This window comes from Misgurnus anguillicaudatus, chromosome 21 (assembly GCF_027580225.2).
Source record: "Misgurnus anguillicaudatus chromosome 21, ASM2758022v2, whole genome shotgun sequence".
NCBI classification, from domain to species: domain Eukaryota; kingdom Metazoa; phylum Chordata; class Actinopteri; order Cypriniformes; family Cobitidae; genus Misgurnus; species Misgurnus anguillicaudatus.
In genome coordinates, this window is record NC_073357.2 from 59790375 (window position 1) to 59809989 (window position 19615).

Consider the following 19615-nt stretch of genomic DNA (forward strand, 5'->3'; position numbering starts at 1 on the left):
ATGTTTACATGTGTATATACATTTGTATATTTAATGCATAATTTATATTATATATATAAATATAAATTCTTAAATATATGTTTTTCTTAAAATAATACATGCATGTGTGCATATTTATATATGCATAATTATAATACACAGTTCACACACATACATGATGTAAAGAAAAACTTTTATTTTGCAATAGATTAAATTCGATTAATTGTTATGCAACCCTAATTTAAGCACTAGCAACAAGTTAACTCTTTAATAACTATTTTCTCATTCTGTAATGCTCACATTAATTCTCTTTATTTCACGTAACAGGCAAGAATCCGTACAAGAAGCCTGATGGGGTTAAGGTAGGTTTACTCCTCTACAGATGGCATAAAATTATTTCAAAGCGTTTATTAAGGTTTTTTTAAACCTCATATTGTGGTCCATGCAACTGTATATCTCTATATTTTGCGTAGAGCGTCATTGAAGCTTAGCCAATGGCTGTACATATATGTTAGCCTAGCGTGTTTAATGCGTGTGCATGTGCATGTTCGTGCATTAGTGCTCTTTGGGGTCATGGCTTCAGAAATCATTTCTGGAGGGTGGGAAAGCTCCACTGGGGATGCTAGTATGCTCTCTCTTTCTCTCTCTCTCTCTCTCTCTCTCTTTCTCTCTCTGTGTATATAACATAGTGCATGATGGACATTTTAAGAGCACAAAATTAGAAGGATGATAAATGCTGTAGTGCCGGGCTAGTCAACTGGTGGCCCGCGGGCCAAATGCAGCCCTCCAATCATCTTTATCCGGCCTGTCGGTCATCTTTGTCTGATTTAAAATAAGCGTGGTTACTTTAAATCCGTCATTCCACTGTATGTGACAATTGACGGCCGATAAACCGGAAGGAGAGTTGGAAAGTGGCTGCGTGGGGTGCCAACCATCTGTGGGTGCGTAATTTTTGGATCCAATTTGAGCTTTGGATGCATTAAAAAAATAACCTTGTGCTACTACACCACATGTGACCGGATTTATGTGTTTTAGTGTGTTCCAATCAAAATCCTGTGTGCAAGGTGAAAAATATTAATCATTTTTTGTTTAACTTTATCAGTTACACTTGAATCCTTTAAAAATGATTGATTACTGATATACAAATTATTAAGTATAAATGCATTTGTAGATTAAAGGCTCTTGTGCTGGAATGAGCTTCTTTTCCATGTTGACACGGATTTACACTCTTAGAAAGGATTTAGACATCTTTGTGCATTATACTTTTGCCACATTATGTGTCATGTTGCGTTGGTTTTGTGTTAAAATATAACACAAGTTGTTTTAAAAGTAACACAAAATGTGTTGTTTCAATAATAACACTAATGTTCGTTCTAAGAGTGTATGATTAAACTGCAATTTCATCACGATTGCCACTAGGGGGCGAACCTCGACAGTCGTGTCCAAATGTAGTGTACAATGGAAAGGTGGTTTAGCCTATATATTTTTGTTAAACAAGAAAACATGAAGTGCAATTTTAGTCATTAGAAGAAGACTGGCTGTATGCTGTAAATACTTGAAATGTAACAATTTATGAAAGTTAAACAATTATAAACAAAAGCAGTTTAAGAGCTCTACATGTGTTGATTATTTACACTTGCATGTTAAAGTGGCCCTTGAAGGAGAGTAGTTGAAGACTCCTGCTGTATGTGTTAATATGATTTTATTTGCATCTTTCATGACACCTAACTGCAGAAAAGAAAGTCAAATTCAGCAGAGCGTGCATTGGTGAGATGTGCTATAGTTTCGCTGTTATTTTTGATTGATTTAGTCTCTAGATCGGTGCTTAGGTGTAAATGGATGTTTAATTCTACAGTAGGTGTCTGTCCTTGTATTCCTTCCTGTAAAATTCTTGAGTTTTAATGAGCAAATATGTTGAACTGAAAATGTAAGTTTAATGATATCCTAGTTAAGTTAAAAATAATATATAAGACACCTAATTCAGTATTTGGCTTTGCTTAAAGAGAACATCTGTGTTTTTATTTCATTAGGTGTGTTGTTGGCAAAACAATATTCCTCATATGTTGTCTTTATATCCTCTGAGGGGCTCCAACATGGTCTGTAGTAAAGCTTTGAGTACAGTATGTTCAGAAATACCTTGAGTTCAGTTTCAATCAAGTCTTAAAGGAAAACGCCACAGTTTTTCAATATTTTACTATACCTCAACTTGGATGAATTGTTGCATGCCTGTCTTTTTTTGATGCGTGCACTTGGTCCTTGTGCGGCGCCTTGTGAATGTGTTGGCGTTTGGCCTAGCCCCATTCATTCCTATGGCTCCAAACAAAAGTTTTATTTTGTGCCACCATACTTACTGGTGTAAATACTCATGTAACAGTCTTTAAATAGGGAAAACATGGAAGTGTTTGGTGGCTTCTAAATTCATCACTGTTTGGATCCTAAGGTATGAATGGGGCTAAGCTAAATGCTAACACATTCATGACGCGCTGTACAAAGATTAAGTGCACGCATTGAAAAACTATAGGTATGTATTAATTTGTCTGAGTTGAGGTAAAAACATAGTGAAATATAGAGATGGTGGTGTTTTCCTTTAAGAATATTAGAGGCTTTTATCTAAATTTACATGCATATATATATCATATTCAATGTTGAAAAATTCGAAAAGGATTTCAGAACATTTGGTAGATTGAATAGTTTGTTGAAATGTTTTCGGGCTTTTGCCATATAAAGTTTCAGTTGTTCTCCTGGGAAATCTGTGAGTTACTTTTTCAGGAGTAATTTTCTTGCAAACTTTAATAGTCATGCTTTTATTCCTTTCAGACGACTTGACATTTACACAAAACAATTAAAACTTGTACATTGAACAAAAGTTAGAGTTTTCATTGAAAGCAGGTAATTTTGAAGGTCCAGTTTGCAGTAGTTGAGAACTAGTTGTTGTCAACAGTTATTTCAGCATCCAACAATAGCTGTGCATCTCAGCAGAAACGGCTCATTTAAATTGAGAATGAAACTTGACATTCCCTTTACTCATCTAAAGCTTTGCTTATGTGTTTCTGTCCATCTGCTCTCCCACCTTTTATATCAATAACAAAAACAAGGTTATGATTCGCTATTAAAAACTCTGAATCCTCTGTCCTGTTACTGTATACTCTACTGTATTACTGTCTGATGATCATTCATTACCCCTGCTAAAAAAAACAATAAGACCATTACAGAAATTCCTAATGATCCCATTAAAGGTGACATAGAATGATTGAGCGGAGTATTTGTCCTTGTTCTGTGATGTGACATGTGGACAATTTTTGTTTTGTTTTGGTCTGCGGTGCCTCGGAGGCTTCCTGGGAACCTCTCTCAGATAGCTCTGGTGGGGGATTTTGGACAGGTGGTTTTGCACCTGTTTGTCTCCCCCTACTGGCTTAACTTGCAATCTCATTACTGATTGGCTGACTTTGCTGCCACTCAAACAATGTAGCCAATTATTTAAAGTGGAGGGGCAGTTAGATGCCTGTGATGTCATAAGCATCAGTTTTTCAGATTGGGCTGTTTTCTTGTTGACATTTCTAAAAGAGGAATTTCTGTGAGACTGAGATGTTTAGCATGTTTAGCACTTTTTGTATGTTTGTGAATGTGGGTAGACTACCATTATTCAACAAAGACAAGGTAAAAATGATTTATAGTCTATACATAGTTCACATTTTGCGCAGTAGCAGCAAACAGACTCTTTATTTTAGGGCATCATGAGTCTTAACATCTTTCTTAAAGTTTTAAGTCTCAATCCAAGTCTTTTCAACCAATACACATTGTTTTCTACTTTCTGATGTCTTGTGTTGCTGCATGCTGTCCTTGAATATTCTGTACTGTCGCTTTAATGTAAATGTCCCCATATTCCCATGACCTCGAATCCAAACCGCTGTACTCTTTATCTGTTGTAAAGTTCACCAAGCTTTAAAGATGATTAAGATGTGAAAAACTGTTCACTCGTAACTAAAGTGATTATGATCCGAGACATGATGTCAAGCTTATTTGAACCTTAAATTGTATTTAATATCAATGGACCTTTAACAATACTGAAACACTTGGTGTGCTTTATTGCTTCTTATTGCAATGCTTTTTCTGTTGATCTCTTTCTGTTCATTTTATTTCTTCTCTTTCTTTGCATGCCCCTGTCAGGAGCCCCAAACTACTGTTATCCACAATCCTACCGATGGAAATAAGGTATTGAGTGTTCACTGAGGATGACTGTGGTCTTTTAAAAGGGTTAGTTTTACACTGTAAAGAGTTACTTAAATTGATAACACCTACACAATTTAAGTTTATTCAACTTAAAAATTTTCCCTTAAGTGACATTTTTTAGGTGTTACTAATTGAAGTAATTTTTTTCAGTTGATCCACCTTTTCTTGGGATTAGTGGGCAATCAAAGCTTAGTAGTTGGAGAGTCGGGCTTGTAACCCGAAAGTTGCTGGTTCGAGTCTTGTGGTCGGCAGATTGCGACTGAGGTGCCCTTGAGCAAGGCACCTGTCCCACATTGCTCCCCGGGCGTGCCGGGTGTGTTTACTATTCACTGGATAGGTTAAATGCAGAGGTCACATTTCAAGTTTGGGTTACAATAAATTAGCAAATATGTCACTTACACTAGTTCACCCAAAAATTATGAGTCAATCCAAACGTGAAAATATTTTGGTCTCCTTGTGAAACAGATAAGGGACATTTTTAAAGAATGGTCCGGTTGTTGTATTAATGCAGTTTGAGTAAGTAAAAAAATTCATCATTAAAGTGCTCCAAAGTACTTGTGCACTATAGTCCATGTTTTCTATATTTTTATGTGAGAAGCAGACTAAAAGAGGAGTTGAACCAATCATTGAAGTGTGAACAAATCATTCAGATTAAATCATTTTGTCAGCCGCATCGATCATTGAAAGATAATCCAAAAAAAGATTGACATTTAGATCCATTTCTTCACAATCACATAAAGTAGGTATGATGACAAAATTTTCAAAAACCCCAATGCTCAAAAAACACTCACCTAAAGGATTAGGGCTGGTCTGAGTATTTCACAAACTGCTCAGTTTTCACGCACAACCATTTCTAGGGTTTACAAAGAATGGTGTGAAAAGGGGAAAACATCCAGTATGCGGCAGTCCTGTGGGCGAAAATGCCTTGTTGATGCTAGAGGTCAGAGGAGAATGGGTCGACTGATTCAAGATGATAGAAGAACAACTTTGACTGAAATAACCACTCGTTACAACCGAGGTATGCAGCAAAGCATTTGTGAAGCCACAACACGCACAACCTTGAGGCAGATGGGCTACAACAGCAGAAGACCCCACCGAGTATCACTCATCTCCACTACAAATAGGAAAAAGAGGCTACAATTTGCACAAGCTCACCAAAATTGAACAGTTGAAGACTGAAAAAATGTTGCCTGGTCTGATGAGTCTCGATTTCTGTTGAGACAGTCAGAATTTGGCGTAAACCGACTGAGAACATGGATCCATCATGCCTTGTTACCACTGTGCAGGCTGGTGGTGGTGGTGTAATGGTGTGGGGGATGTTTTCTTGTCACACTTTAGGCCCCTTAGTGCCAATTGGGCATCATTTACATGCCACGGCCTACCTGAGCATTGTTTCTGACCATGTCCATCTCTTTATGACCACCATGTACCCATCCTCTGATAGCTACTTACAGCAGGATAATGCACCATGTCACAAAGCTCGAATCATTTCAAATTGGTTTCTTGAACATGACAATGAGTTCACTGTACTAAAATGGCCCCCACAGTCACCAGATCCCAATCCAATAGAGCATCTTTGGGATGTGGTTTCGTGCCCTGGATGTGCATCCCACAAATCTCCATCAACTGCAAGATGCTTTCCTATCAATATGGGTCAACATTTCTTAAGAATGCTTTCAGCACCTTGTTGAATCAATGCCACGTAGAATTAAGGCAGTTCTGAAGGCGAAAGGGGGTCAAACACAGTATTAGTATGGTGTTCCTAATAATCCTTTAGGTGAGTGTATATCACATGACTATGATATTTTTAATATTAGAAATCAGAGGAAAAAGTTATAATGGATGTCTATGGAAGGTGTGTGACCGAAAATGCTGGTTATTCACATGTTTTTGCTTGTAACTTTCTCATTTCATCAGACATTTGAACAGAAGGTAGAATTTTGTTAGTTCTTTCATGATGATGAACATTTACTGTTTTAGTTGAAATGGGCCATTTTAGGTGGAATGGGCAGACCCATGGTAACCATGGTTTTTAAGAACGATGCCTGCAGTTCTGATGTTCTGACAAGACGTTCGCTTTAGTCTATTTAGCAGAAATGTGATCACCAAATTTTGGCGATTTATTTAAATACCTTCTCCACCATGGATTTCGATGAATATTTTCACGTCCACCTACCCTTCATTAGTGTTCAGAGTTTAGTGGAAGCACACCGACCGGTTGAAAGTGAACTAAAAACACCTCTGCGTTGAAAGCCCAAAATATTAAACGCTTCTGGTGGACATATTTATTGCCATATTAGTAAAAACGTTCTACAACCATGTGGCGAGGGCACAGAATTTCGACGCGTGTGCCCACGTTGTCAGCATGGCTACAGGAGTAGTCTACTCATTTTCAATATTAAACTATGTTATTACCTTAACTACAAAGAGTTGATACATCCCTCTATCATTTGTGTGCGTGCACGCAAGCGCCGGAGCGCGCTGCGACGCCCCGACAGCATCCAGCTCAGCCCCATTCATTCAATGGTACCAATCAGAGACAAAGCCAGAAGCGACCAAACACATCAACGTTTTTCCTATTTAAGACGAGTAGTTATACGAGCAAGTTTGGTGGTACAAAATAAAACGTAGCGCTTTTCTAAGCGGATTTAAAAGAGGAACTACATTTTATGGCGTAATATCACTTTTGGGAGTACTTCGACTCGGCGCAGTAACACCCTCCCTCTCCCATTATGAGACTGAGAAGGGGAGCGGACTTTTCAGGCAAGTCCAAGTACTCCCAAAAGTGCTATTACGCCATAAAATATAGTTCCTCGTTTAAATCCGCTTAGAAAAGCGCTACGTTTTATTTTGTACCACCAAACTTGCTCGTATAACTACTCGTCTTAAATAGGAAAAACGTTGATGTGTTTGGTCACTTCTAACTTTATCTCTAAATGGTACCATTGAATGAATGGGGCTAAGCTAAATGCTATCGAAGCGTCGCAGCGCGCTCCAGCGCTTACGTGCACGCACACAGATGATAGAGGGATGTATCAACAATTCTTAGTTAAGGTAATAACATAGTTTAATATTGAAAATGAGTAGACTATTCCTTTAATACTTAAAATAATTAAAGCTACAATCTGTAGGATTTTCACCTCTAGAGGTCACTATTTCACAATAACCAAGGTGAAGCTTAATGACGTTATGAAGGAAAATGGAACGATGTGAGATGTTGTTTTCACCATCCAGAGACAGATGTAATTCGCTAATCTGTTCATGGATGAGGTAATAAAAAAGCCTATTTCCCAATATGACGGCTTTGACCGGAAGTAATGAATAACTACTTCTTGTTGCACTACTATGATTGCCACTCAATATAATATTGGACTGACAGCTACTTGTTTTCTACAAAACATAAATTTACTTAAAGACGCGACATGCAGATATAGTCCGTTTAGGTGTTAGTTGGAAAGGATAATGTGAAAAAACATTCTGGAGGATTATTTAAAATAATTTGTGAAATTCCTGGTTTGGTAAAGCGATCAGCCCCTTTGAGTACACCATTATAAACTTGCTCAGCTCCAACAAATCTATTTCTAGATCAAGCACCAGACTAACTGCCCTACTTGACATCAATTGTAGTGGTTTTGATTACTGATTACTTGTTTCTTGGAGATTGCACTGTTACTAGTGAATGGTACTACAAAGAATTTACCATTTTTGGGAAATTACTTTCAAAGGACCTCCGGAATGAAGTTGTAGAAAGTACAAAACTGTACCCCAGTGTGGTACCCTAAAACATAATACAATGTTGGACCTTTTGGGGTACATAACTGTATTTTAAGGACCTATCGTGTACCTTTAAAAGTACAGTTAAATGTTTTGTTAAAGATGAATTATAAATCACAAAGACGAGTACCATGAAAATGCTTATATCACTTTACCACACTTGATGGTAATTTTCTTTGTATGTTTGGCATTAACATTAACTTGAAGGACACAAGTGTAGTGCATACTGTAGTGAAGTGCATGGATGCTTGCGATGATCCTTTCATTGCACGGTTTATACTCATTTTTAATTCTGTGTCTTCTGTCTGTCTTGTTGTATAAGAAGTATGCATACTCATGCAACAGCATACAGAATGAGAGCATGCTGTATGTGCTGTATAGACAGCAGTGTGAAGTATGGTTTTGATGGGCAGCCTTTTGTGTGCTGGTTTGTTATTTATCTTTCAGTATGAATGGAGCTCATTATTTATTGATATGTGTATGTTTTGATCTTATTCAGGAATCGTCAGAGAGCGCAAACACAACTATTGAAGATGAAGACTTTAAAGGTAAAGCTTGAATCTTATTTCTGATCTGTGCTTCAGACTGTCATTAGTTTATCTATTGTTTGTTTCATTGTCGTGAAAGTAATCAGAGTAATGTTTGCTTACCTATTTTTAAATATTATAAAATTATAAATGAGGAGAATCCAGGCAACTTCAAGGCCCTCAGTCAGGTTTGATTTTTGGCCCTCGGTAGGAAAAGGGCACCCGTGTATTAGGGTATAGTCCCACAGAATCTCAATAACAGTGCGTTTTTTTTTTGCAAAGTACAGACAGAAATAGTAGCTATAAAAAGCATTGGTTTTACCTTAGCTGATCTTTCGTAATTTCCTTTGGGAAAACTCTTCCACAACTTCATTGAAATCCAGTTAGCAAGTTCGGATTATATGCACATTCAAGATAGTGAACTGAGACATTTATTATAACCTCTTTAACGAGTGACTGCATAATGCATTAGCATAATTTATTTGTTAAACATTTATTTAAAAAAAAACACTTTTCTCACAGTATTTAGTGCCATTTTATTAAATAAAATAAAAATGATATGAAATATTTACATGCAGTAGCCTAAATTTACCAGGGTCCCTGCTGGTCCAGTGCCATGGGCCCAAACGTGTGTTTTGTGGTCCAGGGTCAGATATATTGTTATTCGAGATGGTTTTGTAACTCATGCATAACATTACAGCATGTTGATGCAGTGCAGATTCACCTTTGACCCTTCACTTATTCAAACTGTGCTGTTTGCAAAGTCAGATGCTATCATAGTAGAAAATGAAGTCAGACTCATTGATGGGTGTTTTCTGATCAGTGCACCATCAGTCATGTGAAGCCATATTTTGGTCCCCACCTGTTCACACATCTGTTCACTTTCTCTTCCCCTTTATTGTTATTTTAAGCCAGGATTTTACTTAAGTTTTTATTGTTTTTTATATGTTTATGGTGTATGTTTAATATGCTTTAAGACAAACTATGGCATAAACAAAGTAAAAGTAAAGCTGTCTCAAGTTTTCTACATCACAACCAATCACATCACCGGGTTGACCGAGTGGATCGGGTAGTTCAAGTTGGTGTCATTGTGAGTGGAGGCGAGGACTCATATTCATATTCACAGATTCATGTCTACTGAAGCAATGGTATTACATTCAAGCTATATTAAGACATTGGAAAAGAAAAAAGCTTTTAATATATCATTATCAAAGATGAGTTTTAAAGGATTAGTCCATTTTCTTAAAAGAAAAATCCAGATAATTTACTCACCACCATGTCATCCAAAATGTTGATGTCTTTTTTTGTTCAGTCGAGAAGAAATTATGTTTTTTGAGGAAAACATTGCAGGATTTCTCCAATTCCAATGGAATCCAATAGAGCCCAACACCTAACACTTAATTCAACACTTAACAACGGCGTTTCAAAGGACCAAAAACGATCCCAAACGAGACACAAGGGTCCCATCTAGCGAAACGACTCTCATTTTTGACAATAAAAATGACAAATATACACTTTTAAAGCACAACTTCTCGTCTAGATCCGGTTGTGATGCGCTAGCGTGACCCGACGCAATACGTCATCACATCAAGAGGTCACAGAGGACGAACGCAAAACTCCGCCCCAGTGTTTAAAAGTGTTGAGAAAGAGGACCGTTCCGACGTTGTTGTATGTCAACTGATACTAATTAATGTCTTTGTGTCAGTTTATTGTTTACAATGATCCGCAAATGTGCATTTTATATATGTATACACGTGACCTCCCTACGTCACTACGCATTTACGTTAGGTCGTGCTGGACCGGACCTAAACGAAAAGTTGTGCTTTAAAAGTGTATATTTGTTATTTTTATTGTCAAAAATGACAATCGTTTTGCTAGATAAGACCCTTACGCCTCGTTTGGGATTGTTTATAGTCCTTTGAAACTCCGTTGAAAAAAACTGTTAAGTGTTGAGTTAAGTATTAAATGTTGGGCTCTATTAAAGTCCATTAAAATGAGAAAAATCCTGCAATGTTTTCCTCAAAAAACATAATTTCTTCTCGACTGAACAAAGAAAGACATCAACATTTTGTATGACATGGTGGTGAGTAAATTATCTTGATTTTTCTTTTAAGAAAATTGACTAATCCTTTAAGGGATAAAATTGCCGACTTAATCATGTTGTAAATTTAAATGAGTTATTCAGAAGATCATTTTAAAAAGCTGGAAAAAGAGCAGAAGAGCAGTGTTGAATCTTTATTAGTTTAAATCATCTCTGTGAACTCAAAAGATCATAAAATCTAAAAGATAAATGGATGAATCCAGACTTAGGTGTCTAGCATCATTTTTTTTTTTGCACATATAAGATTATGGTCTGAATTTACTATAACCATTTATTTTTAGAGGATTAAAAAATTTCCTATAGAATAATTTAATTTTTTTAAATTATCATTATCAAAAATTATCATTACCGCAACATGATATTACAATAAATATATGCATTTACAAACTAAAAAGTTGTCTAGGTATGACAAACAAAATTTTGACTTTTATCTGAGATAAAATAAGAACTGCTTACCTGGTAGCCATCTTGAGTGTCACAGTCAATTATGTCCCTTCCAACAATTTTTTAAAAAATGTTAGTTCCTTGAGGGCTTAAACAATGATTGAAAACTGTTGAGAAAATTGGTCTTGGACACATTTATATTCCTTATTATTTTCTCTACATTTACCAATGATCACCAAATACCACATGTTTCTTTACTGTAAATGTTTATAGTATAACATGCACTAAAGCTTTTTATTTTTTAGATTTTTAATTATAAATATTTCCATGTCAAAGAAATCCAGTCATGGACACATTGCGGTAATGAAAATTTTCCCCTTAAATGTGAAAAAATGACACGATTGGTTTGTATGATGTTATTTGAAATCGTGTACTATTCAAAATAGTAAGTGAAGAGATGTTTATAACTGTATACTTCTTATTTTGGTAGCATTTACTTTTTTATCAAAATGTTTCATGAAACGTCATAAATCTCATTTCGCGAGAATCACCCAAATGTGTTCATATAGCAACATTTACTGTCTTCTCATTCACGTCTTTGTTTTCAAGGAATGCTCTATTCATCTATTATTCATGTTTTTATCATTTCTACTCATTTATCCTTTTCTTGTTCCTCTCTTTTTTACAATCCTAACCTTATGCTCCATCCATCCACCCACCCACCCATTTCTGTGTACTGATCTGTATATGAATCGATCCATGTATCCATCCCTTCACACTTAATAATATCCTCCTGAAATAATCACTGCATTTATTTAGTCTACCGGGTCCCTATAGCTTCTCCAAAAATATACAAGCTCGAGCGAGCTCATTCCCAACACTCTTCATCTTCTTCTTCCTCATCTTCTTTCTGGCACTTCCCAATGATATATCCTGAAGAAATCTGCTGTAACCGTATTCTCAAAGCCCTGCTCGCCCTGTACCTGCTGCTTGTCCTTTTTGCTTTTTCGGCCTTCCTTTACATCAACTTAACAACCGATTGTGGCCGCTACCTTAACTTCAAACCCGCCCTCGAACGGAATCGACCAATCACGAGCCACATCAGCATTCAGTGTAAGTGTCAGGAGAGAGAGAGAAAACCCAATTCACATCGCTGTACGATCATAACTGAACCAATTGGCTACAAATTTAATGAAACAATTTACACATAAATTTATACCTTTCATAGCAAAGTTTGATTTTATTTACACTGTGAGATGCTCATGATGCAGAACATGTGTCACACTATCCACTATTATTATTTTATGTACACTTTAAATATTTATAAATGTACAGCTAGCCAGCCAAACCTTGACCACCCCAGAACAAGAAACATATCATTTCATAATCTATAGGTTTGGGTACCAAAAATTGGAAAATAATTGAAGACATCAATGATTGTATCTAAGATAACGTATATAAAAGTCTTTTATTCACCAATGAAAACATTTCTATGACGATGATATCTGTTCATAACACCAGAAAACTGTCACCTGTCATAGTCACGGTGGGTTAGGACAAAACTCAGATTGGCATGGATGAGAGAGGATTTGTGTTTGTTTTGTCTGAATGTACTCGCCTTTTTTTAGGTGTTATATAAATAGTAACGCCACAAGCTGTTCCTGCTGTTATGCGACTTCATTTCTTGATTTTCTGTCGTATTGAGAGCTTGACACGAGCAGCTGTCATTTTATCACTGAAGCATTACAGTAAACATCTGGGTTTGTCTTTTATTCTGACTGTGAAGTCTCTTGAGATCCTCCATGAAGACATTTATAGTTGTTGTATTTAAATTGTGTTGTACTGCCACCTGGTGGTCAGAAAAACTGATCTTCAGAGACAAGATGAGATGTTTTATGACAGCCTATCGTGTGTGTGTGTGTGTGTGTGTGTGTGTGTGTGTGTGTGTGTGTGTGTGTGTGTGTGTTGCATGTATTATTGGATGTAAAGGAGTCTGATACTGTAAGACAGAAGAGACTGATAAAGACTTGTTGGGTCAGTTACTGAATCTGCTCTCAACTTCTTTAGTTTGTAAGTGAGTCTGATTCATTTCAGGTGTGCACCCCGGGCTGCTTTACTTGGTATTCTTATTGCTGTCTTATTTCATCATCTTATCACTCATGGTTCTCAACATGACTTTACATTTACTGTCTTGAATTTATTGAGTTAGTGAGTGAGGTGGTACAGTTACTGTGGTGAATTAGCAACTATATGTGACCCTGGACCACAAAAACAGCCTTTATCGTCAGTTTATTTATATTGAGATTTATGTGTAGTCTGAAATCTGAATAAATAAGTTTTTCATTGATTTATGGTTTGTTAGAATAGGGCAATATTTGAACAGTTTGGTTCCAAAACGCAATAAATTCAGTCCCTCCAGAAAAACGTGATTATGCGATCGTATGATTCAATGCATAATCAGCCAAAGTCTGCATATTTATCAAAAAATCACATATATCTTAGCAGAAAGTCGAAAAATGTTGCATTTACTTCACCTGTTGCCATGGGAACGTTATGAAGTGACGTGATTATATGTTACGTGAACATCATTAAAAAGCTGCAAACAGTTTTTGCGAGTTCCCTCAATTTCATTGCATAAAATTGCATATATTTCCAGCATATTCCATCGCATTTTTTAAGAAAACGTGCAGCAAGATCAAGGATTTTTGCTCGCAACATTCACAAAAAACTCAGTGTTTTTCTTGAAAGATTGAATAATAAAGCAATAAACCCCAAGAAGCAGTGGGTTACGAAGCAGTGGGTTACGTTAGCATATGCATAACGTTAGCGGGATTTTATAAAATAAAACACAAATAAGTTGTAATTATATTAGTACAAATATTACTCTTCCGCCAAACAAAGTAGTTCCTCAGAATCAAGTGTGACTGAAACAGACAGCAGTTCACAACCAACACAGACGCAGCAAAGACACAATGAAAATATGATTTAAGACTGTGGTGTTTATTTTATAAATCAACATTCATCTAATTTATACATTAACATTTATATTGTGCAACTGTTGAAGTGGTGATCAAATATGCGTGGAAGCATGCTGAACTCTTTCCCCGTCAGCGTTTTTTTTTTTTTTAAAGTTGCCACCCAGTTTTAGAAAAATTATCTTCTTTAAATAAACATAAAATATCAAATGAAAGAACAGACCATCCGCTTTCAAACAAAAACAAACAAAAAAACATTTCATCCTACCTTCATTTGTTCTCTAATCACCTCTAAATTTTTTTATCTAAAAGTGGAGATAATTCCATTTTTGTGAATAAATTTTGTCTGTAAGAGATCAAATTCAGAGCCTGATGAAAACACGCTGTTTTCAGTGATGAGTGAATGCGTCAGTGTTTAAATTGGGTAAGATCGCCACCCAGTGGATAATAGCGGATAATAGAGTTATAAACTCCTCAGACAACGTTTTCTCTTTATCGACGAGATGACTCAACAATATTTATTGACATTTATCTGGATATGGCCATTAATTGTGCAATTGTAGACAAATTAAAAATATGATTAAAGACTGTGGTGTTTATTTTCATAAATCAGTACGCAGCAACATTGGCGCAGTGATACTTATATAATGTGGTCTGAACCGTGAGGTTACCGGTTTATTTTATCACGGCTTAGAACGCGTTTCAACCAATCAGAATGAAGAACCAGAACAGCCCGTTTTATAAATCCATTTTTACTAATTTGCGTAAAAATGTATTTTTTTATACCAAGAAAGAGACGAGATGAAAACCACTATTTTCTGTAACAAACTTTCACATAGCATCTTTAGGTTATAAAAACATAAAAAAATTAAATCTATAATTTTTAAGATTTATTATGAAAACTGATCTTCTTTTTTTTCCAAAATGCAAAAAAAATCTATTGAATCAATATATAAATGTGCATTAATCTTTGCCGTTGTGTATTCATTTAGTTGACTAGTGGTATACACTGATTAAAAAAAAACATTTATAGCATCGTCGCTGAACTTTTTTGACAGCGATCGGCTGTAAAAAATTTTGGTCCTGCTCGATTTTCGTTGACTGAGTTTTTCATGTGATCCACTGCCGTCAATGTGTTAGCATGACAGAAGCTTGATGCTGTCGTGTGAGAACAAGCGACAGCCAACATTTCCCGAGTGCCTCTCGTGTAAATTATTAGATTTTGATAACGTACCTTTCTTCCCCGCCACAGAAAACCACCACAGGTTTATCAAGCCATCAAAGTATTATTTTGTTTTTGTTTGTTTGTTGATCACGAAGTAAAAAGTATATGAGGAAAACTAGGACTCCCTGAAAACGCCACCATTATAGTTTACAGTGCGTGGAATGGTGTGCTGTGATTGGTTTAGTGGATTTATTGCATTCTGCAGAGAAAGAGGAGTTGCGTTTGTTGCGGTTTGAAAAAAAAGAGAGAAAAGGTGACAGAATAACATGGCGGTTATCGATTTTGCGTAAAATTAAGAATTGACTTTTTAATACTGACCTGATACAATATTGGTGGTAACTCTTTTTTTATGCCATTTATCGCATTTTGGAACCAAACTCTTCATATCTCTGAGATGCAACTCTTTAAAAATCTGGAATCTGAGGGTGCAAAAATATTAAGAAAATTGACTTTAAAGTTGTCTAAATGAAGTCTTAACAACACACATTACTAATGATAAATACAGGAAGCTCACATATTATCTTCATTACACATGATCTTTACTTAATATCCTAATAATAAATATCATTTTGACCCATATAATGTTTTGTTGGCTCTTGCTAGTGCTACAAATATACTGTGTGCCAATGACTGATTCACAGGGGTCACATTTGGTGATTCAGTCTGTTCAGTTCAATTGTTAAGACTCTGGCTCATAAGAATCATTTTTATGAATCTGCAACCATCAGGACACATTTGTCTTAGAAGTCAATCTGTGCATCTTTAACATGACTTGCGTATCTCACACTTTTTATTTTTTATTTTGCCTATATGGATTTCAAAATACCTCTTGAATATCAGACGTTCAGTGCTAGACATTTATTCACTTGCTGTGTCTTCTTCTCTGTGTTTTAGCCAAAAAACAGGAGATCATTAAAGTCACAGAGCTGCTGATTGAAGCCATTAATAATGGAGATTTTGAAGCTTATACGTAAGTCTCTATCATTTTGTTTTCACAATTCAGTTTCTTGTTTGTCATGTTGTTTAGTTTTTCTCGTATTTTCCGTGATCCACAGGAAGATCTGTGATCCTGGATTGACCTCATTTGAACCTGAAGCTTTGGGAAACCTTGTGGAGGGGACGGATTTCCACAGATTCTACTTTGAAAACTGTAAGACATTTAATGCTTTTATCCAAAGTACTTTACATGTTTCATTAGTATACATATGTTTCTTTCCTGGGATCGAACCCATCATCTATCACATTGCTCTACCAACTGAGCTACACATGATTTAGCTCACAGGTTGTGAAACATACTAATTTGTTAGTAGTCACAAAGATATAAAAAGAATTATAATCGTTTATAAGCGATTTCATCAGGGTGATGTCATTCTCCAAAGGCTCCCTGCAGAAAAAGCAAAGTCCATCTTTTGGTTGTAAATACATGAGTAAAAACTTTGAATCACAATACAAAGTTGTAAAGTCTCTCAGCTTCACTTGTTTCCTCTCTAGGTCTCTCTAAAGGTCACAAACCCATCCACACCATCCTGCTGAATCCTCACGTGCATCTGATCGGCGAGGACGGCGCCTGCATCGCTTACATCAGACTCACTCAGTACATGGATGCCAACAACACGCCTCGCACCATGCAGTCGGAGGAAACCCGCGTCTGGCACCGCCGAGATGGCAAATGGCAGAACATTCACTTCCACCGGTCTGGATCTCCAACCGTCCCAACCAAATGAGGTGTGTGTGTGTGTTGAAAAAAATGATGTGATCAATAAGTCATTGCCACATACTCAGGGTTCCCACGGGTCATTTTTGGAATATCATGGAATTTTGAAAGGTCTTTTCCAGACATTAAAAGTCAGGGAATTTTATATATTTTTGTCAAATTCATGGAATATCAAGGATTTTTGTTTGTTGCTTTAAACTTTAGTTTTCATTTATCATAATATCGTAATCCGCTTGTTAACTTGTGACATTAGGAATACCGGGTCCAAGCCTTCCCTGACTACAATTTATACAGCTGTTTATTCATTTCATGCATTTAAGCTACATTTTTATAACCTCAAGGGAGCTACATTATCCAGGCTCACATCATCCCGGACATAGGTCATGGAAATTCAGCTTTTTTGTCAGGAAATTTGACTTGGAGTGGGAACCCTGATAATGTCTGTTTTTACCTTAACACATTAAAATATGTCTAGCAATTAATACTTTTTTATAAACTGCAGAAAAGTAGTACAGTAAGTTGAAACCAAACACTTCAGTTTCGTGGGAAAAATTACATTTAGCACATTTAGTTTCTGAAATGACAAATTTAGGGTCTCCGTTTTAGGGCAAAATAATTCATAGATCCTGAAAAACAACTGATGTTTCCTCATCTGAAACCCCTTCGACAAAGCACATCTAGAAAAGTCCCATAAAATTGCCAGCGTGTCTTCTGTGTGATGTCGCATTATTTATTCTGGGATTGCTCCCGTAAGAGGACCTAGTAACATTTCTGGAATTCGTCCTGTTTGAAGAAAAGGCATTGCTGTGCCGTAGTGAGGACGTGTGTTTCATCACCACAAGAAGTTATCGTTTAGCTTATTGAAACGGAGGGTTTTATTGCAAATCAACATTTACGACAAAAATGTCTGTAAACTGGAAAGATGAGAGATCAGGAAACTCTTCACTATTCGTGCAGAAGCTGAGATCATTCACCAGCAGCTAGTTTATGATCTTAAAATGCACGTGTGTGGTTTCTCTCTCGAGAAGAAATCGTGTATAATAAACAAACTTAAAGGAATAGTCTACTCATTTTTAATATTAAACTATGTTATTACCTTAACTAAGAATTGTTGATACATCCCTCTATCATCTGTGTACGTGCACGTAAGCGCTGGAGCGCGCTGCGACGCTTCGATAGCATTTAGCTTAGCCCCATTCATTCAATGCTACCATTTAGAGATAAAGTTAGAAGTGACCAAACACATCAACGTTTTTCCTATTTAGGACGAATAGTTATACGAGCAAGTTTGGTGGTACAAAATAAAACGTAGCGCTTTTCTAAGCGGATTTAAAAGAGGAACTATATTTTATGGCGTAATAGCACTTTTGGGAGTACTTCGACTCGGCGCAGTAACACCCTCCCTCTCCCATTATGAGAATGAGAAGGGGAGCAGACTTTTCAGGCGAGTCGAAGTACTCCCAAAAGTGCTATTACGCCATAAAATATAGTTCCTCTTTTAAATCCGCTTAGAAAAGCGCTACATTTTATTTTGTACCACCAAACTTGCTCGTATAACTACTCGTCTTAAATAGGAAAAACGTTGAACGATTATGTTTTTTGAGGAAAACATTTTAGGATTTTCCTCATTTTAATGGACCCCAAAACTTAACAGTTAACTCAACACTTAACAGTTTTTTTCAACGGAGTTTCAAAGGACTCTAACCGATCCTAAACATGGCATAAGGGTCTTATCTAGCGAAATGATAAAAAGAAAAATATGCCCTTTTTCACAACTTCTCGTCTATCTCCGGTCATGTGATGCACCAGCGCGACCTCATGTAATTGTGTCATCACGTCAAGAGGTCACAGAAGACGTATGTGAAACTCTGCCCCACTGTTTACAAGTGTGTTGAAAGAGGACCGTTCCAACGTTGACGTATGTGGAATGATCCTGATTAATGTCTTTTTGTCAGTTTATTGTTTAAAATGGTCCGCAAATGTGCGTTTCATATATGTAACACGTGCCCTTTCCACGGCATTGCGCAATTACGTGAGGTCGCGCTGGCGCGTCACAGGACTGGGGATGGGCAGGAGGTTGTGGTTTAGAAGTGCATTTTTTTGTTGTCAAGAGTGACAATCGTTTCGGTAGGTGGGACCCTTATGCCTCGTTTGGGATCATTTGGAGTCCTTTGAGGCTCCGTTGAGAAAAACTGTTAAGTGTTGGGGTCCATTAAAATGGGAAGGATCCTGGAATGTTTTCCTTAAAAAACATAATTTCTTCTCGACTGAACAAAAAAAGACATCAACATTTTGGATGACATGGTGGTGAGTAAATTATCTGGATTTTTTTTAAGAAAATGGACTAATGCTTTAAGATGGTTTCAGCTGGCCTTGCTTTTTATCAGCAGGTGTTTTTAAAATTATTTGTTCATTTAATTTTTGAGTAAAAATCAACCTCTTAAAATAAAGGTTGCTTCATGATCCCAGAGAAGAACCATATTTGGCTAAAATATGTTTCAAAGGTTTTTTCCCAGACACAAGACGAGTCCATGCCGTATCAGCACCGGAACCACAGACTTTGGCCTGGATCCAGTGCAGATCCGGCCCGGAGTCATCTGCTGTCTGGCTTATAAAAATGTATAAAAGAAACAATTCTGAATGGTTCTTCAGGAACTAAACGTGATTCTTTTATGTCATTGCGGTCAAGAACCTTTAACTTTTAAA

The 19615-nt window shown here is 36.6% G+C and overlaps 1 protein-coding gene across 5 annotated transcripts in view; it reads left to right on the forward strand.

Annotated features, from left to right (window-relative positions):
• The window catches only part of camk2d1 (calcium/calmodulin-dependent protein kinase (CaM kinase) II delta 1), a 77104-nt gene that overhangs the window by 55967 nt on the left and 1522 nt on the right, over positions 1 to 19615 (forward strand). For 3 of the 5 annotated variants that reach the window (XM_055216883.2, XM_055216885.2, XM_055216905.2), the window contains 6 exons: positions 307 to 341; positions 4147 to 4191; positions 8483 to 8531; positions 16090 to 16165; positions 16251 to 16345; positions 16687 to 16920. In XM_055216883.2, coding sequence (XP_055072858.1) covers positions 307 to 341; positions 4147 to 4191; positions 8483 to 8531; positions 16090 to 16165; positions 16251 to 16345; positions 16687 to 16919 — 533 coding nt within the window. In that variant the 3' untranslated portion in view covers position 16920. The remainder of the gene's footprint in view (positions 1 to 306; positions 342 to 4146; positions 4192 to 8482; positions 8532 to 16089; positions 16166 to 16250; positions 16346 to 16686; positions 16921 to 19615) is intronic. The other 2 variants (XM_055216888.2, XM_055216897.2) reach the window with 1 other exon arrangement.